The following is an 18,321-nucleotide window of genomic DNA, read 5'->3' as shown; positions in this document are numbered from 1 at the left end:
TGGATTCAGAAAAATATTCAATTTGAGGGCTCTAATAATGGCTGGGTAGGGAGAATTTTGATTCTATAGCAATTCAAAGGGCTCAGTCTTTCTCTTTGAGGTGAGGGAAGGGGACAGGAAGAGTTAAGGTAAAAGGAAAAGAAGGATAGAGGTAAGTATGTCTGTACTGCACATCCCCAGAAGCAATTGGCTTTCTTCTGAAGGTCTCCTGTTTGTACTTGGGAGCCAGGATAAGCCAGAAGGGGCCTTAGAGCACCACAGGAGTGAGACCTTAGAGATTATCAAGTCCAACCAATTCATTTTACAGACAATAAAAATGAGACACCAAGAGAAGTCACTTGTCCAAGCTCAGCCTGGTAACAACAGGAGAGCTGGGATTTGTATCCAAATCCTCACTACAGATGTATTCTCTTTCTGCCATACTATGTTGTCTTTTATTGTATCAGGTGGGCATCCAAAATGACTTAAATTCTTTCAAGGCTTAGCTCATCTGCAAGCTTCCTTGGGAAACCATTCCTGCTCCCCCTAGTTGTTGGGTATCCTTTCTCCTCTACTTTTCTTGCATAGTTTTTACTTTTCTGTCTACCCTCCCTCCCACCCTAGTAGAATATAAGTTTTTGAGGTTAGAAACTGCTTCATTTATTTCTTCATACCCATATCAGCTACACATTTATCCCCTTACATGTTTGTGATATCGTTGTGATATCATTGGCATATGGAATTGTGATATCATTGGCATACGGAATTCCCAGTGGAGAAGCCCCCTGACCATTGCAGATGAGCTACTGGTCTGTAACTTAGGTTTTTAGAGAGTTGTCTGGTGCATTAAGAAGCTAAAGCTTCACTGTGTTCCTTATTCTTATATGGGGCAGTTAAGTGACACCGTGAATAGAGTATCAGCCCTAGAGTCAGGAAGACATCTTCCTGAGTTCAAATCTGGCCTTAGATACTCAGTAGCTGTGTGACCCTGGGCAAGTATTTAACCTTGTTTGCCTCAGTTTCCTCATCTGTAAAATGAGCTGGAGAGGGAAATGACAAACCACTCTAGTATCTCTGTCAAGAAAACCCCAAATGGGGTCACAGTTGGAGATGACAGAAATGATTGAACAACAAGAAGTTGTTGCAGTGGATAGAGTGCTGGATCTGGAGTCAGGAAGACTTGAGTTCAAATTCTGTTTCAGATACTTACTAGCTGTGTGATCTTTGGCAGGTCACTTAACCTCTAGTTACTTCCATTTGCTTGACTGTAGAATGGAGATGATAATGACACCTAATTCCCAAGGTTGTTGTTAGGATTAAATGAGATAATGTGTGTAAAGTGCTTAATATATTGCCTAGCTATAGTATGATAATGCTATCCATGATAATAATGAGAAGATGTAAGAGATGGGACTTGAATTCATGTCTTCATGACTCTGAGGCTAGCTCTTTATCCATTCCTGGACTTCTACTTAATAAATGTCGAATTCAAATTTTTATTGGCACGCAGGGGTGTGGGACACATGTGCCCAGAAGCCTAAATTCAGAGAATGAAAGATATAATAAAGCAGGTGGGCAGCCTACAGTCCAACCTGGCCTGTCTGGTAGGTCCCTTTGGCTTTATGGAAATGTTGGGCTGCCAAGAAATCCCTATATAGTTTCATGGGGCTATAGGGAAGTCTGGCCTCACACCCACACACACATAACCCTCCCCCACACCCAAGAATTGATTGGGGTAGTGTTCTTCCAAAGCAAATTTCATGATGGGTAAGGCTGTTCCCATGTAGAAATGGTAGCCAGTCCACTTTCCAGATCACATAGCTCTACTGCGCACTCCAAACTGAAGAGCTCAACCTCCATCTCCTCTTGGTGAAGATAGGGACTATGGGTGTTACATACTACATACATACTGTCAGACTTAGTTAATGTGTTGATAAGCTTTTCTGAACTGCTCTTTTTTTTCCTTTTCTTCTTCTTTCTTCATTCTTCTTTGTTGTTAAGGCATAGCTCATGAGGTAGTGAGAGGGGAGAGGTATATTGGGAAATGAAGGCAATGTAAATATAAAAGATAAGCAAGTAGCACCAATAAAAATAAACCAAAAGGTTTCTTACCTCCGTTAGCATGACCAGACCGAGGAAGTAGGAGACAATAGACAGGGCCAGGATGAGCAATTCTCGCCGATAGCCCCGCCGAAAAGTCTTTGGGTACATGTCCACCACTGCTGTCACGAGGCTTTCCACACACACAAACTAATGAGAAGGGATGGTATTAGTTAGACAGCCCATAACATTGCAGCCTGTGGGACTCTGGCTGTATGTAAACATGGTGATCTCAGAACTGAGCTGAAAGTCTTGGCCATAGTTGGTGCTCAATGAATGTTTGTTGATTAGAGCGTCTCCCCAAGAAGAGGAATTCTCCTCTAACACCTTAGGAAGGGGGACAAAGATCCCCTAGGGTGAGATGGCCCTGGGTTCAAATCTTGTCTCTGCTACTTATTATCTTGTGATCTTGGACAAATGACTTCCCTTGATTCACATTTAGGTTTCCAGACTTAGATGTGGGGAAGATCTGGGAGGCTGTGGTACAGTGGAAAGGGCTCAGTCTGGGTTCAGGTCTTACCTCTAGTGCTTACTCCCTGGATGACTTTGGAGAAGATGGTTAACTTTTATGGGCCTCAGTTTCCTCATCTGTAAGGTGAGGGGTTGAACAAGATGAACTCTGAAGTCCTGTTCAGCTCTGTATCTATGAACCCACCATTTTACTGACCAGGAAACTGAAGCCCAGAAAAGTTAAATGACAGTCTCAAGGTCATACACAGGAAGAAAGTTGTGGAGTTGACATTTGAACCTGGACTGTGAATCTATCATTCTATCCACAGCACCCTTTAGAAGCATTCTATTTAAGGGCAGCAAGATGCCATGGTGCATAGAGTGCCTGGCCAGAAGTCAGAAAGACTCATCTTCCCGAATTCAAATCTGGCCTCAGAAACTTGCTAGATGTGTGATCCTAGACAAGTCATTTAACCCTATCAGTCTCAGTCTCCTCATCTATAAAATGGGAATAATATTAATTGCACCTGCCTCCTAGGGTTGTTATGTGAATCAAATAAAATGACAATTGTGAAAGAATCAGCGTAGTGCCTGGTACTATCATGCTGGTTATTATCACTGTTATTGTTAGTGATGGTGGTGGTATTATATGGAGGTTCAGAAGGGACTCACCCAAAGTCATAGCATGAGTCAGTGGTGGAACATGGGCTCACATCCAAGCCTCTAAGCTTCATGCCTAGTAGTTTTTCCATAAGCCTTATTCTATGCTCTGCTCTTAGTCTTATAGACTGGAATGTGAGCCCCTTGAAGGTAGATCCAACATAGAACCACTAACTTAAAAGCTGGGAGCAACCATAGAGATCATCTTGTCCAACCCACTTTCTAGATAAGGTAACTGAGGCTCAGAGAGGGGAAAGTTACTTGTCCTAAATCACACAAGTCATAGACAGAGGAAAGATTTGAACTCGGGTCCATTGATCCCAAATCTGGGTCTCTTCCCACCATACCACATTATTTCTGGATACTTCTGTCCCATATACCTCCTTGTGTTCCTCATAGCACCTAGCAAGGTCCAGGACACTCAGGGGGTGCTTGATACATCCCTGGTGGTGGTTTGATTATTTCTCCCCTTGCTAAGTGGAGGATGGTACAGATTCTGGACTTGCTCGGCATCCATACTACTGACTTTTAGAAATGCAGAGTGGGATTCTGGCAACCCCCATGCCACTGATCCTATCATACTGTGCATGCCTGGGGTGCTATGATATGTAGAGTTCAACTCTATAGGGTACAGAACATCTGGGGCTGGGGCGCTACCATATGCAGAGCTCAGCTTCCTGGGGAGCCCTGGGGGCCTGACAGCCCAGCCTGCAGTCTGCAGTAGTCACTCTGCTGATGACAAGCCCTAGCTTCACAAAGCTTTGACCTGGGACAATAGAAAGTGATTATCAGGAGAAACACGTGGTTCCTCACCACAGCAGCTTAGTAACGATTGCTGAGAAACCAATTCTGGGGAAGAGATTGGATTTGGTTGACTGAATTTATGGCCATGCTAAGAAAGGTGCTTTGAGGTTAAGTGACTTGAGTAAGGTCACGGAGGAGCCGGGCTGGGGTAGCCGCTGATGCACACAGCTTTGGGGGCCTCCCAACAGGGGAACAAAAATCAGTAATTCTAGGCATTGAGAGATTTGCTTTTTAAAATTCCTTGGTATCATGGCAGACTTATTGAGCCTGTGATAAGCTGCCGTGATTAAATTCCTGGTCGTGCATTTGTGTCTCTTCATTCTGATGAAGGAAAGGGAGCAGGGCAAGATAGGTGAGTCAGTCAATAAGCATTTATGAAGTACCTACTACGTGCCAGGCACTGTGCTAAGCACTGGGGGTGATACAAAGAAAGGCAAAACATAGTCCCTGGCCTTTAGGAGCTCACTCAAAGGACTGGATTTGTAGTCTGGGCTCAAATTCCGGATCTGCTGCTTACCATCCATATGACCTTAGGCAAGTCACTACCTCTCTCTCTTCACCTCAGTTTATGAAATGAGGCAGTTGGACCAGATGGCCACTAAGGTCTCCTCTGGCTCTAAATCTATGATCCTATGAATTTTATGTGGTTTTAAGTTTACAATCTTCCCCTCCCCCCACATAGACATATGAACATATGCACATACATGGATGGAAAGGAGGTTGTGTGCTGGGAATTAATAGGAGATAAGGTTATACATACAAGGTCCAGATTATGGAGGGCCTTGAATGCCAAGATAAAGAAATTGGGCTTGATTTGAGAGAAATCTGCAGAAAGCCACCATAAGCCTGTGAGCAGAGGAGGGTCATGATGAAAGCATTATTTGAGGAAGATTAGTCTGAGTGTGATATACGGCATGGAGGGGAGAAGGGAAGACAGCAGAGATTCCAGTTAGGAGTCTTTTGTAGAAGGATCATAGATTCAGACCTTAAAGAGAGCTTTGAGGTCATCTCATCCCCCTCTTTTAATTGATAAGGAAATTGCCTCCTGGAAAGGATTAGTAACTCACCCAAAGTGAGAGATGCTACAAGTGGTACTAGCAGAACCAGGATTCAAGGTCCTCTGAGTCCAAATCCAATTCTCTTTTCACTGCACCACACTGTCCTCTTGTTAGTCTAGGCCTGAGGGGCTTGGACTTGGGTGGTAGTCTAGGAGAGGAGGGGAAGGATGCAAGGAATCCTACAGAGGCAGGAGCAATTGGACCTGACAAGCAAGTGGCTATGCTGATGGGTAAGAAGAAAGACGGGCTAGGGAAAGGTCCACTTAAGATAGGGTGAGATGCCCTGGAGGTCAGAGACTTTGAAGTTAAGGTGGGAGCTGTTCTAGAACAGACAAGCAAATCAAATACATCATTCTCAAATACAGTGATGGCCCTTCCAAATGTTTTTGACTCCACTCCTGGGGAAATCCTAGCAAAGATCCCCTGGCTGAGGATTCATTGCCAGGACCTCATGGAACCTAGGAGGGAAAGGGGAGATTTGGGAATATTCTTCCAGGAGAGATTCTGACCCTTTCTCCTGATGCTATTGCTGTTGCTGCTGCTGCTGCTGCTGCTACAGAAGGGAGGAGGGCCAATAACGGAAAGTAGGTCTGCAATTTCACTGGGGTGGGAGGGGTAGATGCAGGGCATCAGAAAATGGTGCCAAGGATGGTGTAGATTAATTGGTGGCTTGGAATATTGGCCCGGGAGCTTGGGGGGGGGGCGTAGTATGGCAGGGAAGTCACTGATCTGGCTAAAGACATGCCCTGCTTGAGATCAAGGAAGGAAAGGGTGAGGAGGAGGGAGTGTGAGCCTGGAGCTTGGGAGCTGTGGCAGGCTCTGGGGCTTGGACAAGGAAGCAGAGGGAATAGACAAAGTGAATGTGAGTTTGGCTGAGGTCTTGAGCAGCTGCATTGCATTTTGGGAGCCACCTGAGAAAAGAGATTGTCTAGAGGGTTATTCTGGGCTTCACATTCACTCACACACTGATACATTGATTCATATGCATTCATTCATTCACTTACCCATAGATCCCCTTCACATATTCACTCCATCTATTCATTCCCTAACTCATTCAAATGTTCATTGGATAATTACTGAGTGCCCAGTCTTGTGTTAGGCATGAAGGAAAATGCAGATGAAATATAAGATAAAGCCTCTATTCTTGGGGGAACCTTCACTTTACTAGAGGATGCAAGATTTATATGCACTAAACAGTTCTATAACAATACAAGAGGGGGCAGCTAGGTGGTGCAGTGGATAGAGCACCAGCCCTGGAGTCAGGAGGACCTGAGTTCAAATCCGGTCTCAGACCAGACACTTGACACTAGCTGTGTGACCCTGGGCAAGTCACTTAACTCCATCGCCTCGCCAAAAAACAAAACAAAAGAAAACAAACCCCCCCCCCCAAAATCCAAAATAATACAAAGAAAAGAAATCCATTGAGGGTGGGGCAATCCAGGAAGGCTGCAAGGAAGAGGTGAGATTTAAGATAAACTTTAAAGATGGATAGGATTTGAATAAGCAAAGGTTAGGAGAATGATTATTCCCAGTGAAGAAAACAGCATGGGTAAAAGCCCCTTGATATAAGGTAAGTCCCTTAAAAGAAGAGATTATTTCATTTCTGTCTGTTATCTCCAGCATCAGTATATGGCGCATGGTATGCGCTTCATGAATACTTGTTAAGTAATTCATTTAGAGCCAGAAATCAGAGTGGAAAATGTCTGGGGCACAGTGAGGAGGGACGCCTGGCTGGAATGGAAGATGGATGTCAGAGAACAAAGGAAGATAAGAACCTCAGGCAAGTGGGGCCACATGGGGGAGGATTTTGAATGCTAAGCAAAGATGATATGCAGACAGTTATGTTCTGGTCAAGCCCAGTAGAATGTAAACTCCTTGAGGGCAAGGGATATTTCAAATCTGTATTTGTATCCCCAATGCTTAGCACAATGCCTTACTGTTTGACAAATGCCTTTTGAAATTATTTGAGATGAATCGAATTGGACACTAACTTCAAGCAGAAGGAGGAGGCCATTTCCTCCATGGAGAGAACTGTAGACCTTCCTACCAAGTCTTCATTAGGAGTCTCTTACCTGGCTGTCCAGTCCCAGGAAGATAAGCATCATGAAGAACAAGGCAGCCCACAGAGGAGAAAGGGGCATCATGGTGACTGCCTTGGGGTAGGCAATAAAGGCTAGTCCTGGCCCTGGAGACAAGGAAAGAAATGGTCAGGTGGTCCATCCCCCTCCCCCAAGTGCCTTCCTTAGAGCTTCCCCCTTTGTCCCCATTAGGGGCACCAAGCAGTTCTTGAAAAGCTGCTGACAGTGAGAAGGAACAGGAGGAAGTCAGGAGGGTGTTATTAGAAATTATCTTCCCAGATGATTGATTGGATTTCATTTCCAGTTCCTTGGTGCCTTGTGGAAGGTTAAGATGTGATGGTTATGGATTAGAGGGAAGGGACATACAGTATGACCCAATGGAAAGAGCCCTGGATCCAGCATCAGAAGATCGAGGATTAAATCCCTATAGCTGCCACTTACAATCTATCTATTGGATTTTGGATGAATTACTAAGCCTTTCTGACCCTCAGTTTCTTCATCTGTAAAATGAGGTAGTTGAACTAGGCTTGATGAAGTAAAACTCCTTAACAATTAAAGTTATCCAAAAGTGGAGTGGCCTACCTGGGAAGGAATCCATTGATTCCCTCCCCTTCGAGCCTTTGAGCAGTCAGCTAGCATTTATTAAGCACCTACTATGTGCCAGATAATGTACTAAGGGCTGGGGATACAAAGAAAAACAAAATACAGTCCCTGCTCTCAAGGAGCTCAGTTGGGCATGTTATAGAGGGGATTCTTTTTCTGGTATGGATCATACTAATAATTAATAATAATAACATTTATATAAAACTTTAAGGTTTACAAGATTTAAGATTCTCTCATTTGATCTTCATGACAACCCTGCGAGATAGTCTTATTTTATAGATGCAAAAACTGAGGCTCATAAAAGGTAAGTGACTTGCCCAAGGTCACACAGCTAGTTAAGTGCTGAAGGTATGATTTAAATTCAGATCTTACTAACTCCAACATCCTATCCACTATGCCACCTAGCTGCTTACCAAGGATATTTGCATTTCTAAAATTCTCTGATTTTGTGACTAAATAATCATGAGATCTTTTCTAGCTCTAAATCTATGCTCGTAATTATTTCATTTCTTTTCCTTTTCCTTTAGGGGGATGGGGAGATTCCAATTTTAGTCAATTTCTTTAGAGTGAGTGGAATTTTGGAATGTCTTCTTTGCATTCCCATCTTCCTCGCCATCTTGCAAGGAGGGATTGTGCAGGAGTAAGTGGCAGAAAGTATGAACTCAAACTCAGCACAAGAAAGGCAGAAAAGCAGGGATGGAGCTTGCTAGGTTAGCTATGGAGAGAAGTACTATACCTAGGGGCTCTAGCACTAAATGTCCTTTCTGTAAATATGACTATAATTCTGCTCATGGCTGGCTATTCATGGAATCCTATCATCTTCAGGCTGGAAGACACCTTAGGGGTCACCTAATCAAATCTTTGCCCTTTGCTAGCACTTCTTCATCATCCACTTAGAATAAAAGAATTTAGAGCTGGAGGGAACAAGATGACAATTTAAAAAAAATCTCTGCTGAATTGGAATGTGCTCCTAATATCTGAAAATCTAAAGGTACATCAGCATGTGTCTCTTAACTGTGTAATGAGCCGAACCGAATGAAATGACTTTGTTTGGCTAGAGGATTATATTTTCTTTTCTTAAATGGAGGGTAGAGGGTGAAACCCAGGAGGGTTAATTCCTTGTTCACACTGAGCTAAATGATGTCATGGCAGCTGGGAGCATGGTGCCACCCAGTGGGGAGAAGAAGAGCGGTTGGCAACATTGGAGGTGAGAATGCCCACAAGGCTTTTGTCTCCTGCTTGCACAGATCTCTTGCTCCTGACATGTGCTTTGGGGAACACTCCAGACCTAGCTCCCTCACTTCACTTCTTAATTGATTGCCTTCCCTCTGTAATTAACTCCAGTCCCTCCAACGTAACCTGTATATATATTTTTGTTTTCATAGAGCTGTTTGTCTCCTCCTATTAGACCATGGGCCCCTTGAGAGCAGGGATTGTAATATTTTTTTGTTTTTCTTTGTATCTTGAGTACTTAGCACAGTGCCTGGCACATAGTGCATGCTTAATTCAATGACTGACTGATTGGCTGTTGGGCATTTCCAGATGTATGTACTGTGTGCAGGACAGGAGGAAAGGAAGAAGGCAGAGATGTAGAGTGAAGAGAGCATGGAATGTCACCTTGAGACTGGGGTTTTAATCCAAGCTCTTATTGCTAACTCTCTATGTGATCTGAGGCTTCTTTCCAGGCCTCAGCTTCTTCCTTAGTCCAATGAGGGAGTTGGACCATTGTACCAGATGATAGTGGTAGAGGTGTCAATGGTGAAGATGATGGTAATGATGGTAATTGGTGAAAGACAACATAGTGTAGTGGGTAGAGTCAGAAAGACCTGGGTTTGAATCCTGCTTCAGATACTTACCAGCTTTGTCACCCTGGATAAATCACTTAACCTCCCTAGACTTCAGTGTCCTAATCTATAAAATGGGGGGATTGGAGTTGAATGCCAAGGTCCCTTCTGGCTCTGAATCTTGGATTCGGTGAGCTACAAATTAGGCTTCTTGTCCCATCTCTGTCATACACTGATTGTGTCACCCTGGGCAAGTCACTTAACATCTCAGGGCACCCAGGCAACTCTCTAAGACTGTAAGTTACAGAATACTTCCTGACCTAAACTGGGGGAGGGTTTCCTCACTGGGAGTTTTCTTTGCTAATGAAATCAGAGGCTTGGACCAAGTAAAATAACAAAAATCAAACCTAAACAAAACTGTGAGAGCCTTTCCCTTCCGTCTATTCCACATGTATCTTTCCTGTACCTGTTATTTATAGGATGCCTTTCCCATTAAATATAAAGTCCTCAAGAGAGGGGATGTTTTGCTTTCCTTTGAGCTTAGAATCGGCAGATGGTAAATGCTTAATCAATGCTTGACTATTTGTATAGCATTTCAAAGTTGGTCTAAATGCTTCACAAACATTTTCCCATTTAAGCCCCCCAAAGATCCTGTGAAAAGGGTACTACAGCTACCATCCCCTGAATTTCACAGATAAGGAAACTGAGGCTCAGGGAGATTAATTGACTTGCCCAAGGTCATACAGGTAGTGTCAGAGGTGGGATTTGAACCCAGGTCTTCCAGACCAAGTCTAACATTCAACTCATTTTACCACAATAGGGTAAAGTATGTAAAATGCTTTCTCAACTTTAAAATGCTACATATATATATCTATGCATATATATAATGTGTATATGTATATATATACATTATATAGTGTATATGCCATATATATGTTAGTCATTATCAATTTGTTAAAGTTAAAAGACACATTTTTTGTTTTTTAGAGGCAATCAGGGTTAAATGACTTGCCTAGGGTCACACAACTAGTAAGTGTCAAGGCCAGATTTGAACTCAGGTCTTCCCGACTACAGGTCTGATATTATCCACTGTGCCACCTAGCTGCCTATACTGGGCTTTTCTTATAGATGATGACATCCTACTAAGATATAAGGGAGCATGCCTGATCAGTCTTTACCACTTTTTTCCTATTTTGTTTGGGAGGAAGGGGAAGGGAGTAAGCATTTATCAAATGCCTTCTGTGTGCTAGGCACTGTACTAAGTGCTTTAACAATACTATCTCATTTCATTCTCACAACGTATGAGGTAGATACTATTATTATCTCCTTTTTATATTTGAAGTAACTGAGGCAGAGAGGGGTTAAGCAGTTTGCCCATGGTCCTCTGGCCAGAAAATATCTGAAGCTGGATTTGAACACAGGTCTTCTGGACTCTAGGTTCAGAACTCTAGCCACTGTGCCTCTAGCTGCCTCTGGCTTCACTGGTTGGGAGATGTTAGTTGAGGATGTTAATTTTCACTTTGTGTATGATGTCTTGAAACAGAATTTATCAATACATAAAGAGCCAAATAGACAAAACCCAAATGGTTCTCTTCTCCTCTAGGCAAACATACCTGATTCCGCTACCTCAGCGATGGGCACCCCCTGTTCATACGCCATGAAGCCAAGGACAGAGAAGATGGCAAACCCAGCCACGAAGCTGGTGCCACTGTTCAGACAGCACAGCATGATGCAGTCTCTGGAGGAGAGAAGAAAGAGCACCTTACATAGAATGGCATTGGACAGCTTTCACAACACAACAGTGTAGACTTCGATCCACCCAGGGAGGCAGCAGTGTTGCTCATTGGTGAATATGTTGGTAATGAGAACAGTTCACATGTAGGTAATGTCTCGTTATACAAAAAGCACTTTTATCACAGCAGCTTCGTCAAGTAATGTACATAGTGCTATGCCTATTTTTTGGATGAGGAATCAGGCTCAGAGAGACCTGCCCACAGTACTATGAAATCAGAAGAACTGAGTTCAAATCCTGACTCTGTCACTTCCTGTGTGACCACGGGCAAGTCATTCCATTTCTTTGGGCCTCAGTTTCTTTATGTGTAGAATGAACTGCTTGGATGAAATGGCCTTTAAGTTCCCTTCCAACTCTAAATCTTTAACAGTTACTAAGTATCAGAGAAGAGATTTGCTTCAGTCTTCTGACTACTAAGGCTAGCCCTTTCTCCTATATGGGCACTAGGTGGCGCCATAGTATATGGAGAGACAGGCCTGGAGTCAGGAAGCTGAGTTCAAATTTGACCTCAGGCACTTACTAGCTCTGTGACCCTGGGCAAGTCATTTAATGCCTGTCTGCCTCAGTTCCTCACCTGTAAAATGGGGATAATAACAGCACCTGCCTCCCAGGGCTGTTGTGAGAATCAAAATGATATAATAATTGTAAAACACTTAGCAAAATGCCTGGCATATAATAAGTGCTATACAAATGTTGGTTATTATTATTTTTAATCTCCATTATGCAATGTAGCAACAGTCTCCTGCTTTCTGGCAGACTGTGACCATCATAGTAATACCATTTGCTCAGTGTTTTACATTTTGTTAGTCTCTTTCCCATATTTAATGATGATTAGACTACGTTTTCTTGAGGCTTATGGTTAATTTACAAAGAGCTACCATAGGAGGGAGGCAGGGCCAATGTGGTGATTCTCATTTTATGGATGAAGAAACTGAGGCTCAGAGAGATGAAGGGATTTGCCTAAGGTCACATGGTGAGGAAGAAGTTAACTAAGACCAGAAATGTGAGTCACTATCATCACACACAATTAGAAAACATCACATCCTTTCTCTGTTACATCTCTGACATCCCTGACTTTGCATGAATTGTCTCCCATCCCTGGAATGCATTCTCTCTTCACTTTTGTCTCTTAGAAACCCTAGCTTTCTTCAAAACGCAGCTCAAACACCTTCTCTTAAGTGATGACTTTCCTGTTTTCTCAACAGTGAGTGCCTCCCCCCTTCCAAATTAACCTTGTATTTATTTCCTATATTTTGTATATTCTTATATGCGTATGTTTTCTCCCCTGACAGAATGCAAACTCCCTGAGGCCAGGGCCTGCTTCATTTCTTGTCTTTGCATTTCTAGGATTGAGCACAGTGCCGAGCACAGACTTGTCACTTAATATTTGCTTTCTTAACTGAATTATGGGAATGGGCTGCCCAAGGTCAGAGGTGGGAAACACATTAGAATAGTTCTTAACTTGGGTCCACGGACCTTCAAAGAGTTAATGGACAGGTGTCAGGTGGTCTGTGAACTTGGATGGGAAAAAAAAACCGAATCTTTATTTTCACTAAATTATTAGCTGTTTCTTCAATAATGATGAAAATGGGTCTATAGGCTTCCCCTTGGACCACTAACAGGGCCCATGGCACAAACAAGGTTATGAACATTAGGATCTCATTTCTGTGGGTGGAAAGGAAATCACTCCAAACAAAGAAATGCTTAGAGAGTTCCAGACCTGTCTGATTATAGAATCAGAGTGAAAGCTGAAAGGACCCTAGAGGTCATTGAGTCTAACCTATTCATTACAGAGGACCTGAGACTGAGAGACTAACCTCTCTGTGCCTCACTTTCCTTGCTTGTAAAATGAGGTGGTTGGAATTAATGGTTCTGAATCTATGATCTTAGGAACTCAAGGTGGAGGGATGAGACAAAGATGTGGGAAGGGGAAGAAAGGCCTAATTCTGAGAAGGAGGCCTTCAGGGCAATGGGTAATCAGCAACGGGTTCTACTGATGCAGAAATGTTCTTGTGCTCTTCATTATTGCAAATCCCCAGGGTAAGGAATTCCATCTTTGAGAAGCCATTTCCCTGAAATAGTGGCTGAGAGAGGAACTTGATCGCTGCAAGGAAATGGGGGTCTTTAAGTGACCTGTCAGCCTTCACAGTGGAGAGCCAATCTAAGCTCACTGCAGCTGCCCCCCAAGGGAGTCTGTTCAGCTCAGCACAAGCAGAGACTATGTGGGAAATGAAACTGAAGGGAAAGGATCAGGGGACGAGTAAGAGAGTAAATGCAGCGACCTCTGAGCCTTGCTTCACTCCATGTTTGGATTTCAGGCCTTCATGGCTGCCAGACACACCATCAAATGAGCAACCGGAAGACCTGAGGATTGAATGATGGCTTGTGGGCTAGCAGCCCTATCCACAGGCCTGGAGAAGTCTTTCTCAAAATACAGCTAGAGTTCTGGATTTGAGGTGCAAGGCCAAGGGCAGTAGAGAAGGTCAGAGTAGAGATACCCTGAAAGAATGGGAAACATTGGTTTGGAGTCACAGAATCCCAGAATTTTAGGGGTGAAATGGGGCTTAGGCACCCTTATTCAACCCAAATCAGAACTCCCTCCCCCACTCCTCTCAGTGAGAGGTAGTCTATCCCCATTTAAGAGTAGCTTCAATTGCTGGGAAATTTACCTTAGCTACAATTGACCTCTTTGCATCTCCTATCTGCTGCCCCTAATTCTACCCCCTGTAGCCAACCAAAACAAAGTCTTCTTTGAGATCAAGGACAAACAACAACCTGTAAGTAATAAAAGCTGCCCCACTGGGAACCCAAATGGCCAGTTCCAGTTGGGCCAAACAGCTGGCTCCTTCCTTCCTTCCTTCCTTCCTTCCTTCCTTCCTTCCTTCCTTCCTTCCTTCCTTCCTTCCTTCCTTCTTTTATCCCTCCCTCCCTCTTTTCTTCCTTTCCCTTTGCCTTTGCCTTTGCCTTTCCCTTTCCAACAATAGGTCCCAGCCCAAGCCCAACTTGGTCATTGTTTGCACCCAGATTGCTCAGATGGAATGTAAATAGTAATTGTTTCTGTTTTGGCAAGAAACCCAGAGAGTTTTCCCCTCCCAGATTGATTTTTTTAATTAGGTAAAAAAGGGCATTCTTTGCCTCATTTCTTACCTAGCCTTAATCACTGAATGAGTGTTGCCTCAGACAGATTGAGACCTGGGAAAGACCTTAGCTTAAAAAGACCAATGTCTCCCACTGCATCCGGGACCACCTCCAGGTGTCCTGATTTATACCTGGTCATTGGACCCAGATGACTCCAGAGGAGAAACTGAGGCTGGTGACTTTGCACAGCCCCTTCTCACTTAAATCCAATTCACTTCCAAGTCATGGCATCACCTTCCTGATATGGTCCTCTTCAAGAACAAAGTACAGACAACAACAACCATTTAAGTAATTGAAGACAGCTGTCGCATCCCTTCTGTGAGACTTATTGGCTTAACATCTCCAGTTCCTTCAAAGCATCCTCATAAGGCATAGATTGGAGGTCCTTCACCATCATGGTTACCCTCTCTTTATGGACATTCTATTCAAAATGTGGTACCTGAAACTGTATATGCTCCTCCATTTGAGATCTGACTAGGGCAGAGAACAGCAAGATGATAATCTCCTCATTCCTAGAAGGTATGCCTCTTTTAATGGAGTCCAAGACTTCATTAGCTACTCTTTGACCACCATATTATACTGGGATTGGATACTGGCTCTGCTACTTAACATTGCAGAGTGATCTTAGGTCATTTAGCCTATCAGGACCTAAGTTCCTGGAGTTGAACTCAATGATTGGACTCATTTTTACCAACGTCCAGAGCCTACAGTCCTATTTTTCTTGTAGTTGGTAGGGATCATTTTTGAACTTTTTTTCCTGGAGCAAAGGAAGGAACTGGCCCTAAGCTCCTGAAAGGCTCTTTTCTCTGGCTTTGTCCATCCTGGACTAATCTTCTCCCTCCTGACTACGAGTTGATTCAATCTAATCCAATTTTTAAAAAGCATTTATTTAGCATCTTCTATACCCAAGGCACTGTGCTCCATTCTGGGATACAAGCACAAAATGAAAACAATCCCTTTCCTCCAGGAGCAAATCACTCAATCAGCTAGCATTTATTAAGCTTTTGTGCCAAGCACTGAACCAGAGATACAAAGAAAGACCAAAAAAAGTCCCTGCTCTTAAGGAGATGGGGGTGGTGGTGGGGGAAGGACAGAGAATATATAATATGTAAGTAGATGAGTATATACCAGATAATTTGAGGAAGAGGTAGGCAGCACTCACAATTAGGGGGATTAGAAAAGGCTTCCTGTGGAATATGGCAAATATATTGCTGTTTTGTATTCTAAAAGGCAAAGATGAAAAAGTGTATTCTAGGAATGCAGGGTAGCTTGTACAAAGGTAAATACAGGGGTGGGGTAAAGAACTGAGTTTGAGGGGCAGCAAATAGGCCATTGGAGGTGGAACATAGAGTTCACAAAGGGGAAATATGTGCAATTGGTTTGGAAAGGAAGACTGGGGTCAGATTGTAAAGGCTTAAATGACTCCTTATGGAGTTTGTAATTTACCATAGAGGCTCTAGAGAGACTTTGAAGTTTCTTTCTTTCTTTTTTTCCTTGGTGAGGCAATCAGCATTAAGTGACTTGCCCAGGGTCACACAGCTAGTAAGTATCAAATGTCTCAGGCCAGATTTGGACTCAGGTCCTCCTGACTCCAAGGCCAGAGCTCTATCCACTGCACCATCTAGCTGCCCCAACATTGAAGTTTCTTGAGCAAGGAAACAGCATGGTCAGATCTTTGCTTTAGGAAGACAATAATAATAATAACAGCAACAATTATTATAATAGCGCTTACATGGTACTTTAAGTTTTGCAAAGTGTTTTATAAGATAATTTTGTCAGAACTCAGATCTCCTAACTCCCAGACCAAAGCTTTTTCTACTAAGACCATTCAGTCTCTCAAGCATCATATAGTGGAAAAAAAAAAACCCTGGACTGGGAGTCAGGAGACCTGGTTCCTGCTCCCAGCTCAGTCAATAATTGACTGAACCTTTTGGAAAAGGAGAGGTTTGGATTAGCAGAATCATTAAATTTCTTTCTAATGTGTTTTGACCCCCAATTCAAAATTCATAAGCTACAAACACACTCATGCATAAAGTTAAGTGGTATGTAACCCCAAACAAAGGTTTCTCCTTATGTTCTTTTATAATTCTATTAATTAATTTCCTCCCACACATACATGATATGGACAGAAAGCAGCAGATTAATTTACCCCTAAGACTATGATGTGCTGGTTCTTACTGATGTTACAAAGGAGAGCTTTGCTTTGGTAAGGTCTGAATTGAGTGGTCTTGTTCATGGAATATTTTGGCTGAAGTAAATATTCTGACTTTACAATAAAACTTTTGGAATCTACCTTCTGCTGAAGAAGGATGAAATTAAATACTCCACTGGATGGATAAATGGAAGGATTGTAAGACAGGCATGCACATACAATAGCCCAAGCTTTCTCCACAGAAGGGGGATGTCTGATACTCACTAGGTGTGAGCTCACAGGCAAGTCACTTAATGTCTCTGAGCCTCCATTTCTTCATCTGTAAAATGGGCATAATTACACTTGCACTACTTCCCTGATAGAGCCGCAATAAGGGAAGAGCTTTGTAAACTTAAAGTACTATGGAAATGTATGTTATCATTACTAGAAATCATGAGAGGAAGTATAGAAACATATGGGAGCAGAGAATTATCAAATCCTCGGTTAAGTGCTTAAGCAAATTAAGTGCTTTTGTGTCTGTATTCTACTATCCCATTTGTCATGTGTGGCAATTTTTAGACAATTTTTAGATATAAAAAAGACTTACTTTCTCTATTTGCCCCCAAATTTCCCTACTCTTCCCTTTGTCCTAAATATCTTCATAGAGATGGTAGAATGTTAGAATTAAAAGGGACTTTGAAGAAGATCAAGTTTGACCCCATTATTATAAATGAAAAAACTGAGTCCCACAGAGAGGAAGAGACTTGAACCACACCATACTGCCAGTCAGTAACTGATATGGGAGCCCCAGATCATATCAAATTGCATTTTACAGGCCCCTATTAATGTGCTTCAAGATCCAAAGTGTCCTGTAGACAGATTATTTCAAAACACTGGAGTAAGCGATTTCTTCATTGTTCTTTCCAGTTCTAAATTTCTCTGATTTTGATTTCCAAAGAGGAGGTCCCAGAATGCTTTGTACCAATGCAGCTCAGCTAAATAAGCGCATTATCTCTGATACTGATGACTTTGAAGAACAACACTCGTCGGTCTAAATTCTGCCATGGTCTTTTCAATTTGACTCAATCCAACAAACATTTATTATTAAATACCTCAGGTTCATATTAGAAATTTAAAATAGACTCTGTCCTCAAGGCACTTGCATTGTGCTCAGGGATTGAACATGTGTACAAGTAAGCAAATATGAAAGAGCTGTGCACAACCACATAAATTAGTTTGAAGAGGGAAAAAAATGCTCACGTCTGGAGGTATTGGCAAATGTGTCAAGTAGACTTGAAGTTGTGCCTTAAGGAAGCTAGTGATTTTGGGAGGCAGGAGCAAAGAGGAATCACATGTCAGAATGGGGGAACCCATGAATGTGTAAAGACACAGAGGTCGAGGACATAATGTTGTATATGAGGAATTACTTAGTGGGACAGTTTGACTGGGATGGAGAATGGATGATGCGGAGTACAATATGCAGTAAGAATGGGAAGATAGATAGGAAGGAGACTGAGGAAGCTCTGAATGCTGGCTTGATGATTTTACATCTTACCTGAAAGACAGTTAGGAGCCATTACATATTTCTTGAATAGGCAAGTGTCATGGTCTGATCTATGTTTTAGGAACATGATTTGGCACCTGTGCAGAAGATGGGTTAGAGAAAGAAGAGACAGAAGGCAGGAGACTAATGGAGAGGAGGCTATTACAATAGTTCAGGCAAGAAATTCTGAGAGCCTGATCT

At 42.7% G+C, this 18,321-nt stretch overlaps 1 protein-coding gene across 1 annotated transcript in view; it reads right to left on the bottom strand.

Moving 5' to 3' along the window:
* The window catches only part of SLC6A11 (solute carrier family 6 member 11), a 171,229-nt gene that overhangs the window by 13,972 nt on the left and 138,936 nt on the right, over positions 1-18,321 (bottom strand). The window contains exons 8-10 of the mRNA XM_027863974.1: positions 11,130-11,254; positions 7,124-7,236; positions 2,092-2,229 (exon numbers count right to left, since the gene is read on the bottom strand). Coding sequence (XP_027719775.1) covers positions 2,092-2,229; positions 7,124-7,236; positions 11,130-11,254 — 376 coding nt within the window. The remainder of the gene's footprint in view (positions 1-2,091; positions 2,230-7,123; positions 7,237-11,129; positions 11,255-18,321) is intronic.

This window comes from Vombatus ursinus, unplaced genomic scaffold, assembly GCF_900497805.2.
Source record: "Vombatus ursinus unplaced genomic scaffold, bare-nosed wombat genome assembly UNPS02014773.1, whole genome shotgun sequence".
NCBI classification, from domain to species: Eukaryota; Metazoa; Chordata; class Mammalia; order Diprotodontia; family Vombatidae; genus Vombatus; species Vombatus ursinus.
This window is presented reverse-complemented; position numbering and strand designations above follow the sequence as displayed.